We start from the raw sequence: 19,688 nt of genomic DNA on the forward strand, positions 1-19,688 counted from the left end.
GGTCCAAGTCAGGAGCAATAACTCCGACCTGTTCCTTGAAAATCCTCCAGGCCTCATCAGCACCATCCGCAATAGAGTCCTCCAACTCGGTGTAGGCCTTCCGAGCATTCAGCAAGTCGTTCTTTACAGACACAAGATCAGCAAATAAACTATTGTAGCTGGCTTGCGCTGCTTTCCTTAAACCTACCTCCATGTTGCATTGAGCCTGTAACTTCTGCCCCTTCTCTCTGAGGCTGTCCCTCTCCTCCGTCAGTTTGGCGACTTTCCCCTCCAACTCCTTCTCATGCTCCTGATATATACGAAGCCTACCCTCCAGCTCCTCGACCCTCGAGGTCGTCCCTAAAGAGCTGATGGGAGTCTTCTCAAATATATCCAAGAGTTTGCCACAAACCCCCGCCGTCTTGAGACTCTCCTCAACCACAGTAGTGAGGTAGTGCCGAACAGAAACATCATCCATACTCATACGAGCATGAGGATAGATGTTCTTTCGGACGAACGCAAGAGCGTCCGCCTCACCAGAAGCGCCAGACTCTAAGGTCTTGTGCTTCTTTGGCTCTGGTTCGGGAGTAGGTCGGACGGGAGGGGGTGGCAGAGAGGGAGCAGAGGAAGAAATTACAATAGGTTGAGAGGGAGTCCCAACGTTCCGAGGAGGAGGAGGAGGAGAGACAACCGTCCTAACACCTCCAGACCTGGCTCGAGACTTTGCCTTGGCTTCCTGAACCCTCTGGTAAGACTCTTGAGCGTTTTTCTTTGCCATCTCTGCAAAAACAAATTGGTAGCTAAAATCAGACAAAGTCGGTAAAAGAAATTGCAAGTCGGAAATAAGCAAGAAACGCAAAAAGCTACCTAATTGTGACTGGACAAAGGCCGGCGACCCCTGGAGAAATTTTTTAGTATCCAAGTATGGGGCCCTCCCCCACACTTCTCGGAGGAACCCCACAATGGCTGCCTCTACCTCATTTAGGTCATCTAGACCATATTTCTCGCAGGGGGAGGCCTCCAGCCAATATAAAGGAAATCGGGGAGAAGAATTCTCATCCAGGAAAAAGGGGTGGTGACCCTCTACAGCTTGCACTTTGAAAAAGTAGTTCTTGAAGTCGTGAAAGGACTCGTCAAAAAGGGTAAAAAGCCTCCGACCTTGTATGGCTCGGAAGGACACCCACTGTTGCTTATTATTTAGCCCACTGAAGGGCTTGGTCATATGGAAAAGGTAAAAGAAAATCCTCAGAGAAGTCAGAAACTCTAGAGCCTGGCTGATAAATTGATAAATTTTCAGAAAATCCCAAGAGTTGGGGTGAAGCTGGGTGGGAGCCACTCGGCAATGACGCAATACAGACATTTCAAACTCTGAAAAAGGGAGAAAAATGCCCAAACGAGTGACCATACTCTCATACATAAAAAAGAAATGAGGGGCCATCTCGTCAGCCCTCCCGAAACAAACCCGGTCTTCTGGACCCGGGACTATCAACTCATACTTCGGCTCATCTTCTTCAGAAGTACAAATTCTATAGTGAGTACGAAGGTGGGTAATAAATATGATACTAGTGGATTAGTAACGGATTTTTGTGTATATACCTCATTCGATCGTAAAAGTTGAACTAGTAAAATATTAGTTTGTACATTATAGGCTCTTGGTTTCTCGTAGTAACGTTATTGTATGTGTTGAATATGGATGGTTATTTGTGTCATTTGCTTGATCCCCTGGCTCCCCTTAACTTTCTCGGTTCATTCTTGCAAATGCATACACATAAAGGTATTTCTTGCTCTATCATTTTCCTCTTGATGCAATATAATCAATTCAGAAAATAGGGAAAAGAATCACTCCAAACGTTCTACCTTTTCTTTTCTTCAATTGTTGTCTGAAAGTACTGTTATATTCTTCACTCTAGATTTGTTGGCATTGTAAGTTTTTGTTTTTGTTTCTTTTCTTTTGTGTGTGATGTGTGTTCATAGTAATGTTTTTATTTCTTTCTTTGGGCAAATGGGTGCTTTGTGGTTTGGAATGTTGCTCTTTCTTCTATTGTTTCAATGACTCTGGTGATAGTCTTTTTTCTCCACATGACAATTGAACTAATTGTAGGGACTAAACTAAAATAGATCTGTGTCAGATTTGTAATTATTTGGCGTTAGATTAGCCTGATTATGTTGAATGTGCCTGGTTAGGTAGTCAGATTATCAACTTTTTTTTAACTAACATTAAAGTTAATTTCATCCTTCTCTTTCCTCATCCTTCTTTTTACTTTTGCCTTTTTTTTTTGTTAGCAGACAAAAAAAGAATTGATGTTTAAATTTTTTGTTGTCAAATTTATAAATGAAAAAAAAAATTTTTAAAATTGGTTCTGTATTTAAAAAGTTCATCTATAAAATTTTGGAAAAATAAAACTACAAATCAAAGATGCCCTAATTTTCTGGTGGGTTGTCTTCTCTAAAATATTACCTAGCTCACACTAATAAATATGTAATGTACAGGGATGGTTGATTTTTGGTCTATACTTCATTTCTTGGTGCTATAATTTTCTTCAATGCAATTAGGTATTTTTTTAAAAATTGTCTATCATTTTATTTTTAGAAGAGGGAAAAACTAAAAAACAAAATAACATTTCATAAAAAATAAGTACCTTTCTATAAAAGTGGGTATTTAAATTAATTAAACAATATTGTTTAAATTAAAAGACTGACTAAAGACTAAAAATTTAAATAAAAATACTATTTGTACACTAAAATCAGCCATTAAAATCAGTTACTAATGTATTTATATATAAATATATATGCAGTTTAATTTATTTTCAATATGTATTTATATTTCAACATGTATTTTATACTGATAGTTAATTTTAGTGGTTAATTTTAGTGTATACGTAACATAGTCCAAATTTAAAAGACAATTAGTATTTCTCAATTTTCTTATGATGCATGGCTCATTATGTGTTCTTTCCTCTAGTGCCAAAATTTTTACCACTAGACTTGTAAATTAACATGCTTCCCTTTTTTTTTTTTAATCTGGAAGTAATTTCTGTTCGTATGGCCATATTATGCTATTATTTTAGTTGTAAATTACATTTTGTGGTTCTGATTGATGTATTGTGATTGTAGGAGTTGCTTGAGATGAGTTCATATACCCCAAAAAACATCCTCATTACTGGGGCAGCGGGATTTATTGCATCTCATGTTGCCAACCGGCTTATCAGGAGCTACCCTGACTACAAAATTGTTGTGCTTGACAAGCTTGATTACTGTTCTAATCTCAAGAACCTTCTTCCTTCAAAATCATGTCGCAATTTCAAGTTTGTGAAGGGAGACATTGGAAGTGCCGATCTTGTGAACTACCTTCTCATCACTGAATCCATCGACACAATAATGCACTTCGCTGCTCAAACACACGTTGACAACTCCTTCGGTAACAGCTTTGAGTTCACCAAGAACAACATATACGGTACTCATGTCCTTCTAGAAGCCTGCAAAGTAACTGGTCAGATCAGGAGATTCATTCATGTTAGCACCGACGAGGTGTACGGAGAGACAGAAGAGGATGCCATAGTCGGGAATCACGAAGCGTCTCAACTGCTTCCGACGAACCCTTACTCTGCAACCAAAGCCGGGGCAGAGATGCTTGTCATGGCGTACGGAAGGTCGTACGGGTTACCGGTAATCACCACACGTGGAAACAATGTTTACGGTCCAAATCAGTTCCCTGAGAAGTTGATTCCAAAATTCATCCTTCTAGCTATGCAGGGAAAGAATCTTCCCATTCACGGCGACGGTTCGAACGTCAGGAGTTATCTTTATTGTGAAGATGTTGCAGAGGCCTTTGAAGTTGTCCTTCACAAGGGAGAGGTTGGCCATGTTTACAACATTGGGACCAAGAAGGAAAGAAGAGTTATTGACGTGGCCAAAGATATTTGTAAACTTTTCAACATTGACCCAGACACTAGCATAAAGCTTGTAGAGAACAGACCGTTTAATGACCAGAGGTACTTTCTTGATGACCAGAAGCTTAAGAACATAGGTTGGTCAGAGAGGACCACGTGGGAAGAAGGCCTGAAGAAAACCATGGAATGGTACACCAAGAATCCTGATTGGTGGGGTGACGTCAGCGGGGCATTACTTCCTCATCCAAGAATGCTGATGATGCCTGGGGGGATGGAAAGACATCTTGAGGGGTCAGAAGGTGAGAAGCCTGCATCGGTTGGATCATCGAACACTCGAATGGTGGTTCCGTCACCAAAGAATAGTAGCACTGCTCAACAGAAGCATCCTTTTAAGTTCTTGATTTACGGTAGAACTGGGTGGATTGGGGGATTATTGGGGAAACTGTGTGAAAAGCAAGGGATTCCGTATGAATATGGAAAAGGGCGTTTGGAAGATCGGTCCTCACTGGTGGGTGATATTCAGAGCGTGAAGCCAACGCATGTATTTAATGCTGCAGGAGTGACTGGGAGACCTAATGTTGATTGGTGTGAATCTCATAAAACGGAAACCATTAGAACGAATGTTGCTGGTACTTTAACGTTGGCTGACGTCTGTAGGGAACAAGGCATTTTGATGATAAATTACGCCACGGGATGCATATTTGAGTATGATGCAGCTCATCCACAAGGCTCTGGTATTGGTTTCAAGGAGGAAGACAAACCCAATTTCATTGGTTCTTTCTATTCCAAAACCAAGGCTATGGTATGTTTATCCATATTAAAATTTGAAAAATACATCTCTACTAACTGCTATCATTTAAAAAGAAAAATACATCTCTACTAACTTGAATTTTGATCAGGTTGAGGAGCTCTTGAGAGAATATGAGAATGTATGCACCCTTAGAGTTCGAATGCCGATTTCATCGGATCTAAGCAACCCTCGCAACTTCATTACAAAAATTTCTCGTTACAACAAAGTAGTTAACATCCCTAATAGCATGACTATTTTGGATGAACTTCTTCCCATCTCAATTGAGATGGCAAAGAGGAACTTGAAGGGAATCTGGAACTTCACAAATCCTGGGGTTGTGAGCCACAACGAAATCCTTGAGATGTATAGGAATTACATTGACCCCAAATACAAGTGGACTAACTTCACACTAGAAGAACAAGCTAAGGTTATAGTTGCTCCGAGGAGCAACAATGAGATGGATGCATCCAAATTGAAGAAAGAGTTCCCAGAATTGCTTCCCATTAAGGAATCATTGATCAAGTATGTCTTTGAACCAAACAAGAAAAATTAACTAGTTTCTTCTTTTTTATTTTTATTCCCGTCTTTAAGGGGAAGAAGGGTCGTAAGAGAATTAAATATCTTACTGTTGTTTGTTAGGAGCGATTATTATTTGGTGGTTACTCCAATGAAGATTTTATGATTGTCATCGTATGAAGATATTATATTTTGACCATTGGATGATAAATTGTAGGGTTTAATTTTTATTTGAAGTAAAAGTGTTACCTTTATTCAAAGTATTACGAAACAAATAAGTTACACTTTTTAAACAAGGATCATCATGAGAAGATGTTTTTAGCATCTTCATGGGAGTAGTTGCCTTATTATTTATTAGGGTGTGGTTATTTATCACTACGATTGCGTTAGGTAATGTGTAACTAAGTATTAATTTTTGCAGTTTCATTCAAGTTTCTTACAACACTCCACTACTAATTGTAGTAGACTAAAAAAAGGTAAAAATTTACGTACAATCAACTTTATGTAAAGTTGATATTTAAGAACTATTAAATAAAAATTTAGTTAAATTAATTAAATTATTTAATAATTTTTAACTATTAATTTTAAGTAAAATTAACTGTACTTAAATTTTCACCTTAAAAAAATATGATGGGTAACTTTCACATATTTTGGCATGAGAAGAGGATTCACCGTAAAAAATGTTATCCAAAAATGGATTTAGCGTAAATATATAGCAGGGGTGAGCACGGGTAGCGGGTACCCGATTATCCGTTCAAATCCGAACCGAATCAATTAAATTGGTTCTGAAACTAACGGGTAATCGGGTTCAACTCAAATCAAACCGATGACTTTTGTTAGTGATTGGTTCAGGTATCGGTTTTGGAGATGCGGAACCCGAACCAACCCCCGAACCCGGTCATATATTAATTAAATAAAAAAATAAAAAATATATATGACTTTTTCATTAGACAATGATTATTCATTATTAATATATTTGCATTTTAATGATTTTAGTTTTTAATGTATTTGGTGTTTAACATATTTAGATTATTTCTATTGATGTTACATGTTTATTGTACTTGTTGAATTTTTAAGATAAAAATTGGTTTTTTTTTTTTTTTTATGAATTTCAAAGTTATCAGGTACCCAATTACCCGAACCGAACCAATCTGTTTTTAATCGATTTGGTTTGGTTCGAGTACATGTACAAAAAAATGCAAATCCAAACCAAATCAAATCAATTACATTTTGATCGGTTCGATTCTAATTTTACCATAAACCCGAATCAAACCGATCCGTGCTCACTCTTATATATACCCACCTGGTGGCCACCCAATAGTGAAACATTAAATTTTTTTATCAAAGATAAAAAATTCAAATTCGCAACTTCTTAATTGAATATGGGGAGATTATGTCATTTGAGCCACTTGCACTTGGATACATATCATAACCGTATTACATTTATACTGCAAATTAACAATCAATCAGTCATCTTATAAAGATAAATATTATCTTTTGCATTTAATTATTTATAGAGCATATTTTATTATTGAACGAAAATCTTTGCAAAAAGAAAAAAATGGTCTTCACGTTTCCTGAAAAAATGTACATTAATGCCAATTTCACAAATATAGAGCAATTCGTTGTTAATTTTATTTCAAGTTTCTATTGTTTGTTTCGTGCACCAAATTTTTCTTTATGTTCTTGATAGAATTCTATTTCTTATAATTATCAGAATTAAATCGATAATTAACTCGATAAAAACATTGGATATTTAATTTATTGGGTCATTAAATTTCAGTTTTGGGATAGAAAATTTCATTCTTTTTAGTATCTCCTAGAAATAGAAATTTAAAAGACTAAAATTTTAATAATATTCTTTTCAACAATATTTTTATTTAATTTTTCAAATTTTAAATTTATCCCTCAATCTTCATATTTATTTTAAACCAAACATGATATTGAAATATAACTCAATCAAATACATTTTATATACAAACACAATTTCTGTCTCTCAATTTTTATTTTTTAATTTCTGTCTCTCATCTCAGTCTCCTTTTCAAATGCATTGAACATAAATAAAATCTAGCCAACCCAACTCAATTCCTAAGACCCTAGCAAATAGCAATGGGACACATATGGAAGGTTGTGGCTTAGCTTCCAAGATTCTAAGGCTGTGTTTGGTTAGGCAGCGTTTATCTTTGGTATACATGTCTATCAAAATATAGACATGGAAGCACACGAGAATATATAGTGTTTGTTTACTGAGACAAAAATGATGAAAGACACGGTCATACACAAACACCTATCAAAAATATGTATTTTGTGTCTTTCTAAAATGTTGAGACACATTTCTAACTTGAGACGCTAATTTTTTTATAATTTTATCCTTCTACTTCAACTTCCCTCTACCGCTGTTGGTTTGGAGCTTGGACGGTACTGCTCCAATCTTTCATTGGCAATTTGTCTTCTCCAAAGAAAGCGTCCCCTCTGCCTCACCCTCCCTTGTGTGTCTTTGTTTTTGTTCCTCTTCAAGATTTTCGTAGAAGGAGAACAACCACATATCTATAGTTCTACTTCTCCTCTCCTCTCTAAATCTTCGTTGTCTTCTCTTTTCTTCACCTCATTGTCTTACTTGTATTTCATCACTTTTTGTCTCAACTTGTAATCTCTGAGTTTGATTTTTTTTTATTTTTATCTTTTATTAAAAAAACTGAATCAGTGTATTTTTTTCATTTGAGTTGAAATTGAAGCTTTTGTTAATTTTATATCTGTTGAATTTAATTTGAATTTGTGTAAAAATAGAAATGGATGCTTTTGAATCACTCCAGAGACCACATTGCTATGAATTTAATTTTATTATTATACATATTAAATTTTAGTTTGAATAAGAATTTTGTAGTTTCTGGATTTGGTTTAAAGGTGGTGGTTGTTTTCGATAATTCTAAAAGAAGAATGAGAAAGGTACAAGTGATGATGGTGATGCTAAAATAATAAGGGTAAAATTAAAATTTTAGTATAATAATAAATTGTGTGTTCTGTCTAACTTACCAAACACAACATGAAATTAGTGTATTCTTATTTCTATGTACTCTTGTGTATCTATGTCTATGTCTCATTTATGTTGAGACAACAATCAAACACAGCCTTAAAGAGACATGGACATTGAGAAATAGACACGTTGGTACGCATTCTCTGTTTATTTCATAAGACACGGATTTTGATGGACACACTAACACACAAAATATATGTATTTAGCGTCTCTCTCTCATAAAAGTTGAGACACTAAGACACATTCTATGAGACACAAATATTTACACTTTACCCTCAATTGTTTTTTAAAATACCAAGTTGATCTTAACCATAACCCCATTTTTTATCCATTTCCATCGCTACTTCCATCATTGCCGCCAGAGCGGCCGCCACCAATGCATCCTCCTCAATCCTCTTTTCGTCCTTTCCTTTTTCTACTCTTTGTTCTGCCCTTTCTCCCTCCACCAATGCAGTGATGTTGCTGCCGACGACTCTACGCCTGCATTGTCTTCATTCGGACCTGGCTTAAACAGGCTATCCTCTTTACTGTCAGAGGAGTCAGAAGACACATCAAAGAGAACCTCATTGTTAAACACTTTGCTTCTGAATCCTCTAGCAGCAGACCATGTACAGGATCTCCTGAAAATACTTGATCTCTTGGACAGTTTCTGCTTGTTGTTCTTCTCTGATTTAGTGCTTTGACTGGACTTTGTGGGTTGGCTGGTTCTGGTAGTTTTGGTGGGTTTGGTGGGATTGGTGGGCTGGATGAATCTACTGGGCTTCGTTGACTTAGGGAGGTTGGTTGTCTTGGGATGGTTGGTTGTCTTGGGAGAATTAGTGTTTTTTGTAGGCATCTTGGGCTGGGTTGGAGTCCTTGACACTGGTGGTGGCTGTGTGACCTTAGATGTGGTGTGAACTTTGGTTTTGAAGTGTGATGGTGGTGTTTGCCGTGGAGATATCTTGTTTTTGTTAGGACTGGATTTGTAAGAACTATTAGGTACAACCTTTGGGGTGGGTGCAACTATGAGTGCACGAGTCTCATTGAGTGGGGGACTCACATCAGCATCTGTAGTAGCATTACACCCCTCTCCACCATCGTCATCCAAGTACACAATTGTGTTATCTTCCTCTAACACCTCTACACTCCATAATCGAAATATACATCAATCACTCCCTCATTTGTCCTAATACAATTCACCATCTCTCTTATCTCTTTGTCACCGTTTACATTTCTCAACCCATTATCCAAGTCTTTTCCAGGAATATGCCACCAGCAATGCTTTATGTCATTATACCCAAGCTCCTTATGGTAGTTTCGTATGAAGAAGTCATCTAGAGTATCAGTGTCTAGATCACCTAAACAGACCTTGTTGTCCGGAGAATATACCATAATTCTGCATTCTTTTTGAAGTCACCCCCATGATGAAACATGATGTCCAACCTCTCTTCCATCTGCAAGAAATTTAAAATTTTCACTTAATATAGGCAGAATTTGAAAGCTTACTAATGCATTATTAAAAAAAACAAAAAAACATCAGGACCACAAGAACACATTTTTTTCCAATTCTACATACATCCTTTATCATATCCCTGTTTCATTCGGGTTAAATAGAGTAACCCTCCAAATCCCAGCTAACCTTCAAACCCTGGACACTACAATGACACCAAAACTCTCGAACTTCAACCATATTAACAACTTGCATATCATCAACCAACACTGTATTGAAAATGCAAAGTAAAAAAAGAGGAAGGTTACCTTGAGTCCGATCACAAAGTCAGAACCTCGTGCTTCTACTGAAGGAGGGGAAGAACGAAAACAACTTTCTGTTAGATTACTTCTTCTCTAAACTTTTTCAACCCAACAAATAGATCCTTATGGTTACGCCATTGATGAGGAGATGAAGATGAAGTCAGAGGGTGGAAGAAGAAGAGACGAGTGAAGTGTTTGTATTGGAGAGAAAACTGTTTTTCATGCTAAATAACATCTAAATGGCATCGTCTTTGGCTATCAAGGGTGTCAAACCAAAATGATGACGTTTTGGACCTCTCCAGCGTGGCAAACAGAAGCCACGTCAGTGCTCCGGTGATGACTCATCAACAGAAATATGCTCAGGGACCACTCTGAGTGCTCAGAGCTCTATTTAGAGGACTACAATAAAAAAATTGGGATCTTGAAAATTACATTGAGTATATTACGCGAATCTTAGGAACGACGATGGGTATTTACTCCTCAGTGAACATATCAAATCAATCTTTTTCTTTAGTTTTCCCCAACTCTTTTATCTTTATGGTAACTTGAATTACTCCAGATTCCAAACTTGTTTTCTCAACTTTACTCTTTTTCAACTTTCCTTCTAAATCTTTATTAACATTCTTCATCTCCACTATTTCTTGCTCTTTCTGACTTAGTTTCTCCAAGTCCTCTTTCGATTCTTTTTCTTTAAAAGCATGCTCATTGACTATTTTGTTAAAATTTTCTTTATCCTCTTTTTCCTTTTTATGTGCTACTTCTCGGGTTCGACCAATGCTCATCAACTGAGCACCCATCGCCTGCATATTTCTCATTAATAAGTTAATCTTATTTAAATAGTGCTAATATTCAAATTATAGTAAATTGATTGTTACCAAAGATATTGATTAGTACCTATATCACTCACGCTATTCACTAGTCCCACATCCATTGGAGATTGAGCAAAATTCTCGGCTACCGCCACGAATGGGAAATGTTCACCCCCACAATGAAGTTAATTCCTCTTTTCCAATATAACCATGCAATTTATTTTGGTTTTCAGTAAATACAGTTATTTCTTTCAAACCAATCTCATCTCATCTCTGTTTGATTTTTGGAGTCATATCTTCTCTTGTATTCTCCAGAATATTCTCTGTTTTTCTCTTCTTAATAATCACTGCTTCTTCCGGGTTGCAAGTTTCTTAACCTAGGTGCCTGCTTTTCCTTTCTCAACATTAGAGGTTGATCCCTCTTTTTCAGTATTCTTTTTTGTTATGTGATCTCTAATACTTGCAGTAGTAACATCTGAAAACCTCCACCTAAAAAATCACCAATATGATTCAGTTAACATTGTGTTCTGTCTTCTATATATTTATTTCAAACAGAAAACGTATCGTACCTAAATATTTTCTCACTACTTCTTTATTGTCATCCCAAAGTAGCATCAGAGATACAGATATAAGTTTCACTCCAATTAATCTCTTTCTCTCATCCTCCTCTTCATTCTCATATAAATTTTTTCAAAGTTTATCAATAAGATCCTGTCTTTTCCTTTCCTCTTAGGCTTTGCCATAAAAATTCATGAAGGACACTTCATTTTCTTATTTTTCTTGTTTAGAAGATCATGTTTAAGAACCTCAAGAAGTAAGAAAACATCATTTTCAAACTCAAAAGGTGAGAAGATTTTATTCTCTCCCATCTCTTGAATTCAGCCATATAGTGCATCAAGAGTAAAGATCATGTTTGATTTTATTCTATTCATACATTATGTTCTAGGTGCTTTAAGGATTCCATAACTACAAGTTTCAAGGGTGAGTAAATCTCTCTCTTCTCCTCTCATTATTGGCCATAATGGCCTCTATGTCCTAAAATATTATTTTGATTAAAATATAAGAAGCAATTAGTGCTAAAGGGCTTCTAAAAAGTGTTTAACAAGCTTGAAATTGAAGTAAGGGATAGGTTAGCTTAATTGGCTTCATATATGCCATAAAGCCTAAATGATGCTTCTGATTAAAACTTGAGAAATTTGAATGTTTGAATGTGTAATTAGTGATATTTGAATGTTTAGAATGTATTTGAATGTTTGATGGTCGAATTCATACGCTATTAAAAGGAGAAAGTTTAGAGGCCAACACTTTTATTAAAATCTGACCAGCACTTAACCAGTAAAAGAAAAGTAAGGAATTTCATACCATTGGATGGAATCTCACACCATTAAAAATACCAATGATAATTAAGTAATGACTATAATTCACAAAATTTGCTAGCCTCTAGCACTCCTCCTATTAAAAGTAGTATGTTATGCTTAAGCTAACGAGAATTTAATGGTAAAAATGAAAAAATTGAATGCAAGGAATGTAAATCTTAAATGTTATAAGAGAGACCCTTAAGAACGTGTCGATGAAGTGAAAAATGAAAGAAAGAATAAAATATCAAAGAGAAGGCCTAAAAAATACAAGAATGATAAAGAGGATAAAAAACTTCATTATAGAAAATTTAGGAACAAAAAAATGCACCCAAATTAAAAAAGAGCTAGAAAATAAGAGTAAGAAAAGAGTAAAGGCCAAACAGATAATAAAATTTGGGGTGACAATATGAACAACGAAGGTAAAAAAAAAAAAAAACATAATTTTATAAAAGTTTTGGAATAAAAATATAATTAAAATAAAATGCATAGGTAAAATAATCATTTACTAAAAGTTTGAGGATAAAAAGATAATTTGGAGTCATAAGGGTTAAAATGATTTCTTTGCAAAAGATTAAGATTAAAATAATAACCTGGAGCCTTAAGGAATAAAACGATTATTTTCTAAAAGATTAGTGTTAAAACGGTAATTTGGGGTCATAAGGGTTAAAATGGTAAATTATAAAAGTTTGGGAGATAAAATAGTAATTTAAAGTCATCAGGGATAATGTAATCATTTTGTAAAAGATTAAGAGCAAAATAGTAATTTGGAGCAATAAGAAATATAATTGTCATTTTGTAAAATTTTAGAGACAAAGTAGTAATTTTGAGTGACGAGAGATACAATGTTCATTTAATAAAAGTCTAGGGGTAACGTGATAATTTGGTGAGGCAGGGTGTCCAAAAGTCATTTTAATAAACGAATAAGGTTAATATGGTGACTAAGGAACCTAAGGACACGAAGGTTATTTTATAAAATTAATAAGGTAAAAGTGTAATTTTGAAAGAAATTATATAAAGGTCATTTCATAAAAGATTGATATTAAAATGGTTATTTAAGAGACTAAATGACTTAAATACAATTTGTATAAAAGATCAAAGATAAAAAAGTAATTTGGAAGCCTAAGGATATAATTGTTATTTTGATTAAAGATTAAAGATAGACTGATGATTTGGAAAATATAAGGATGTAAATATCAATTAGTAAAAGATTGAGAGATAAATAGTAATTTTAAAACTCAAAGGTCATAATTATCATTTTATTAAAAGATTAAAAGATAAAATAATAATTTAAGATAAAGAATAAAGATAAATGATATCCCTAACAGAATAAAATAGAATAAAATAAACCAAAATAGAATAAGATAGATTAAGTCAGAAAGAGATAAAATGCCTAATAAAAAAATACTTTAAAAATTACATAGCAAAGTGATAAAAGATGACTAAAATGAGAAAAGATGGTTGTAAATGATGAATAAATAACAAAATGTATTTAACTGGATGATTTAGGATAAAAAATCCTATATTGAGAATGAAAGAATCCCTTATAAGCAATAATTTTAAAAGCTTTATGCGAACGAGAGAAAAGGGATAGAAATACTAGAATTTTAGAATAAATGCCCTTTTTAGACTGTGTACTTGGAAAGGATAGCGGTTTCTTCCCACTTATCTAGTGCTTTGATTGAGACTGTGAGTAAGAACGCCACAAAATGTATACTATTTCCTAATTGCTAGCAGATTAACTTTGCGGCAATTGCCGAGTGTTAAAATATATATACCTTAGGCCATTAGACACGTATGCAAAACATATGCAATTGGAAAGTCATATGTGAGACTTATTCCTAGAAAATGTCGGGTTGAAGGTAATTAACCAATGTGTAACTCATGGCCTACGTAGGACATACGTGCATCATGATTATTTACCACATATTTTTTGTGATTCCTTGTTGTACTTGATTCTCTGCTGTTGTGTTCTGTGATTTTCTACTGTTACTAATTGACTATTATGAGGATAACCCTAGAGCTAAACTTAAATAGAAATTGTAAGAAACTGTAAAAAAAAGGTAATGAATGTTATAAAACGAGACTAAGACTATAAAGAATGGAAGAAACCTAAAATTATAAACCTAGGGCCAACAACGATTATGCGTACAACAGTCCCAATACTAAAGACTTGCCCTAGGACCAATATATTACGTTAGTGCCCTGCTGGGAATCATAGGTTCTCACCCCTCTGGCCCTCTTCCCTTCACTATCCCTATAGGTGATACTAGTGGTGATGTATGTATAGAGGTCGTTGAAACCATTTTTCTTATGATAACACGAGCTGTTGAAGTTCACCTATTTACAACAAGACTCGTGTTTGTGTGCACACCCCACGTGGTGGACCATTCTTCTTTGAATTCAATTCTTCATACAAACCTTCTTTTGCTAAGGGTAATACAGTGAAGGCATGGTAAGATCGGATAATGAATGACAGTTACCTTTTGGTAATTTGATAGCACCCAAAAAAGTACAACATTAGAAACTTAGAGTTTTTTTTTTTTTTTTGCTCTCCTTGTTAGCATTATCTTAAGAGGTAAAATTTTATTATTGAGTTAGCCGAAGTACCAAATTAGGGGAGCTAGCATTAGCCTAGACTAAGAATATCATATGTATTTATATAAATGTACTATATGTATAACAATTCACTAGTAACGTATGATATGTGATTTCTTGACATCATGTTAAATAAAGAGCAACTGCTTACAAAATTCACATGTATATAAATGTCATGATTGTCATATATAAATTAACTATTTATTCTTCTATTTGCCTTATGATGTATGATGGTAATCCTCCTTAATTAATTAACTGTTCACATTCAGCGGTACAGGCTTATATTATAAACAACTATGTAGATATTTAATGAGTCCCTTCGGTTGACCGGTTAGTAACTCCTGGTGATTAGCACTGTTATGGTTGTAGCATGACTTGCTAAGAGCTGTGATGTTATAATTGATATTTGAGCAGTTCGTCCTTGGTGAGCTTGGGATTGGACTGTACTATGCTTCACAGCATGCTCTATATATTTGTTTCATGATGCTAGGGTACCCTTGAGTTACATTTAGTATGAATGTCTATGAGCTCTTATTTTAAAAATGTTCGTACTTAACATGAGATATTAAGATTGATCATCATAATATTAATTGTTTGGTATGAATTGTACCTCAATTGCTGCGAATAGATTTGGAATCGGTAAAAAAATTCCGAAATGACTAGTTAGTACATAATACCGCGCCCTTATAGTTATGACTACCATGGCTATGGCTATGCATATTACAGTTAATGCATATAATTGTGTAATAGACTATATTATATGACTATATTGTATGACTCAAGTATTTTGTATTCTTTCTTTATCTAAAGATTGTGTTCCATTGATATTAAGAATAAGTTATTTGTATGTACTTTGATCATCCTGCATCTTGTGTGACCGTAATATCATAGACTAATTTTTTTTATGTATTATGTCCTCCTTATTTATTTTAAATTTTTATTTATTTTTGTTCACAGAAAATAGAAAATAAAAGGAGACAGCACTAGGATCATTTGGAAATCATATTATGAAACGGGGAAAAGGAGCTTGTGAGATGCGAATTTAGGGTAAGGGAAATGAAATTTCTGGACTACTTATAGTGTATGTTTTGTGAAGGATTGTAATTATATAAGGTGAACTATCCAATATATGACTCAAAGTCAGTAGCAGTTGAATTTTTTTCTTAAGATATGGAGACATTGTTGTGGTATGGAAAATAAGTTTTTCCAGATCGTGAGCCCGAGGTACATCCTTAAATTGAAGGAGCTTGGCATGAGACAGTAGAGATGGATGAGACTTTTAAAAAATTATGATTTTAAGTTGAATCACTCTCTAGTAGAAGCAAAAATGGCAGTAGATACCTTGAATAGTAAGAACCTAAGTGTCCCCTAGATAGTAACCAAAGATGCAAGATTGGTAGTAATGTTTGAAGGTTTTGAGATTTGATTGAAGGAAACTCGGATGGAATTGGCAAGGTGGAGTTGCATGACATACCTGATTTTGGAATAATATGCCAACAGGCACAAACCCAAGATTCTTAATTTCTCGAATTGTTGTCATGCATGGGTATAAAAAATGCAAGGAAATGTACAACAAGACAAAGAAGGATTGTAGTGAAATGAGAATAAGATAGGCATATTTATTATGGAGATTAAGGCAAGAGATCTTAGAAAAATGATACTGCTATTGTGTATGGATGTCTCACGTATCAAAGTAGAAAGATCAAGCAATAAAGAACATCAATATTTTGTAACTCATTGAAGTGCCCTAGTGGAAGTAAGACCAAGATTATAATAGGAATTGTAGCAGTATTATTGAGAATCTTTCTAAGTTATGTTGCAATATGGGCGATAGAGAATGAAGGGACTGCTGGAGACATACTCTACTATTTGTGTCCGCCTAATATTCGAGTTCTCACGTATCAAAGTAGAAAGATCAAGCAATAAAGAACATAATATTTTGAAACTTGAAGGTTGTGGTAGGCTTAGAGAAGGGGGGTTGAATCTATGCCTTCCTTTTACGTTGCTGTTATTATCCTTTTAAAACAAACTTTCAATTCTGATTCTGTTTATACTCAGCAGCGAAAATTTATGAGACAATTTATTTTTATCTCATGAATATCAGAAAACAGAACACAGCAGAGAAGAGAAAAGCTAACACCAGCATGTATCCTGGTTTGGTTGCCTTGTGCTATGCAACCTACGTCCACTCTCCTCCACAACTATGGAAGAATTTCACTATAGTTAACAGTATTACATACACCAATTTCACAGGATTGACCCAATCCTTTCACACTCAAGTTCTAACCTAACTTGACATTGGCTATGCTAATACCTAACTATTCACTCTTAGTGCTAACCCAACTAAGAAAGGGATACCTTACAGGTACAAGATACAAGACATAAACATACCTAAAGAAATCAGAAAATAACTCTAGGCTTTTCTCTCAAGTGTTTCACTCAGCCTTTTTTCACTCATGGCTTTTACTTGAGTTTTCTCACAATGCCTTTTCTCACAAGAAATTACAGAAAGATATACATAGAAAAGAACATCACAATCAGTAAAACATGAAGGAGATTGACTTCATCAGCAGCCTCTTTGCTATGTGCAAAACCAGATTCACAAACCTCAGATACAGTTCTTCAGTATTGGCCGAATGCTTCTTTGAAAGAAAGCTTTATCCAAGTAGAGGAACTTCTTTGCAGAACACAACTCTCAAACTCTGGTTTTCTCTCCTTGGTTTCTGAATGAACAACAAACCTCTTTTATCTCCTTGCATGTTGCTGGGTTCTTCTTCCAAGGTCAACACCTTGAGCCTTGAGCTTCACCAATCCACAGATTCACTTTTTCTCAATAAACCTTAGAGTAAAAACTCTCCTTCTGACTTCCTTACCTTGACCGAAAGCCATAAAACAGCAACCATAGAAATCTTCTCATGGTCAACTTGATCTTAGCCATTGAGAAACTACTTGGTCCCCAAGTATCACTTGTGACCGTAGATGTAAAGCAGAATAGGACAGAGAACAACTTTCCCTTGAATGCCATTTTCGGATAGAGCATAGAGTTGGGAAGAAGAGAAGAAGATCTGATGCATGCAAGATGAGATGGATTACCTTTAACCTAAGCTTGATTTGGTTTGGATTTTCTGTTTTAGCTTTTGTGTTTCAAGCTTAAACTTTCTCTCTCTTGCTTCTTTGGTTACTAGCTTAGGGAAGAAGCTCTTTCTCTCTTTCTCTTTCTTACTTTTCTGAAGCTTTGATTTGACTTGCTCAGAGAGGAGAGTAACGTTGCTTTTGGTAAGGCAAGATGGAGGGAATTGAAATTCACTTTGGGCTTGGATCGGTTTGGTTCATGTAATCTGTTTGGCCCATCCAATTTCTTTGGCTTCTTTATTTGCTTTTTCTTGGGCTTCTGATTTTTGCTTTCAGCCCATTTTCCTTGCTAATTGTTTTGCATTTCATTTAGGCTGCTTAATATTGAATTAAGATCTGCAACACATAATAAATAATTGGTAATAAGTAATTATAATTAAACAACACTAATTATTTATTTTGCCCAAAAATAATGTTTGTCATCACTAAATATTTTAGTTAATTTCTTAACTCAACAATCTCCCCCTTGATGACAAACATGATTTAAGCAATAATCGAAAAGAAATGAATTTGAGTAAGGTTTAGAAACTCCCTTTGATTGTCATTTGCTTTTATGGTGCTCCCCATTTCCTTTTCAAGATTAGCTCCCCCTGAATTTATGCTTTCCTCTTTGTTCCTGTTTTATATTACACTTAAAGAAAGCAAAATAAAGAGCTATACATATTTATCTTGGCTAAAGGGTATCAAATAAGCAACATCACACAATCAGCCCAACATCAAGCTAATATCATCAGCAAAAGGATTTTGCATGTGAAATCACGTACTAGTAACATGCCAAAATATTATCCTATTGCAATCTGTTATCCTAAAGCTATTACTCCCCCTTTTGTCATCAAGGGCGGATAGACAAAATACAAATCCTGCAAGTAAATGTTAGATCATAGTCCAAAGGTCTAGCCAAACTAAAAGGTGCAGTAGTATTTAGAGTCATTACAGTTATCCAAGATAAAACAGTTCAATAGTAGCAAAATAAACAGAATTTAGGAGACAAAAAGAGAGCAGCAGCAGCAGTTTTCATGAGACAAATCCTAGGCATCAGAACCGTTCCCCTCCGAAGCAGCTTCCTCTTCAACATCAGTGGCAATTGCTTCATCATTTTTAAAGTTATCAATGAAGGTCATGAGCACAACCACCCTATCCCTTGATTTCTTTAGGAAGTTCTCATGCTTGCTAGCTAACTTCCTTTGCTCTTTTCTCATTTCAATCAAGTGATTTGATTGGGAAACAAACTCTTGAGCGACATCCTTGACCACATTCAGCAGAGCAGATTTCTTCCCAGTGGAGATGGAAGTACCCTCAGTGGAAGGAGCAGGAGAATCCTCAGGGACAAAATCATCATCTTCATCATCTAGGATAACTCTTTCAGATCTAGTGGGTCCTTTGTTCTATTTCACTGAACCACCCCCTTTTAGGTATGAATGTCTATTTTCATAGTCCTCATTGGTCAAGTCAACACCAAAATACTCAAATATGCAAGTTAGAAACATGCCATAAGGAAGTGCTTTGTCCTTTTCACTCCTAACAGAGTCAAACATATATCTAACCATCAAGTATGCAAATGAAATTTCAGTTTTGGTGAGAAGGGCATATAAAACAAGAGTATCAGTGTAGGAAACCCTTTGATATGAGCCGCTTTGAGGCAGAATAATGTGGTTGACCATTCGGTGCAATTGAGCACGCTCATATCCCAGGGCTTTGTGAGTGGGTGTAATGCCATCAATTAAAGAAACATGTTCACAGATGTGTACCAATGCATCATGATATGAAATTCCAACACCTTCATCCCACTTAACCAAAGTGTAAGCACAAGGCCCAACATCAGTATACTTCAAAGCATCACTGATAGTTTCATTA

General features: G+C 35.1%; 1 protein-coding gene across 1 annotated transcript; it reads left to right on the forward strand.

The window, feature by feature from the left end:
* On the forward strand, window positions 3,020-5,356 carry LOC107632755 (trifunctional UDP-glucose 4,6-dehydratase/UDP-4-keto-6-deoxy-D-glucose 3,5-epimerase/UDP-4-keto-L-rhamnose-reductase RHM1). Its single transcript, XM_016336415.2, has 2 exons — window positions 3,020-4,671; window positions 4,769-5,356. Exons 1-2 carry the CDS (start codon window positions 3,106-3,108, stop codon window positions 5,210-5,212), a joined length of 2,010 nt encoding a protein of 669 aa, XP_016191901.1. The 5' UTR covers window positions 3,020-3,105; the 3' UTR covers window positions 5,213-5,356.

Source organism: Arachis ipaensis, chromosome B03 (assembly GCF_000816755.2).
Source record: "Arachis ipaensis cultivar K30076 chromosome B03, Araip1.1, whole genome shotgun sequence".
NCBI classification, from domain to species: Eukaryota; Viridiplantae; Streptophyta; class Magnoliopsida; order Fabales; family Fabaceae; genus Arachis; species Arachis ipaensis.

Coding starts and splice junctions, on each gene's coding strand:
- LOC107632755 (XM_016336415.2), top strand. CDS start 3,106: ATGAGTTCATATACCCCAAAAAACATCCTCATTACTGGGGCAGCGGGA. Junction 4,672..4,768: donor ATTCCAAAACCAAGGCTATG/GTATGTTTATCC, acceptor AATTTTGATCAG/GTTGAGGAGCTCTTGAGAGA.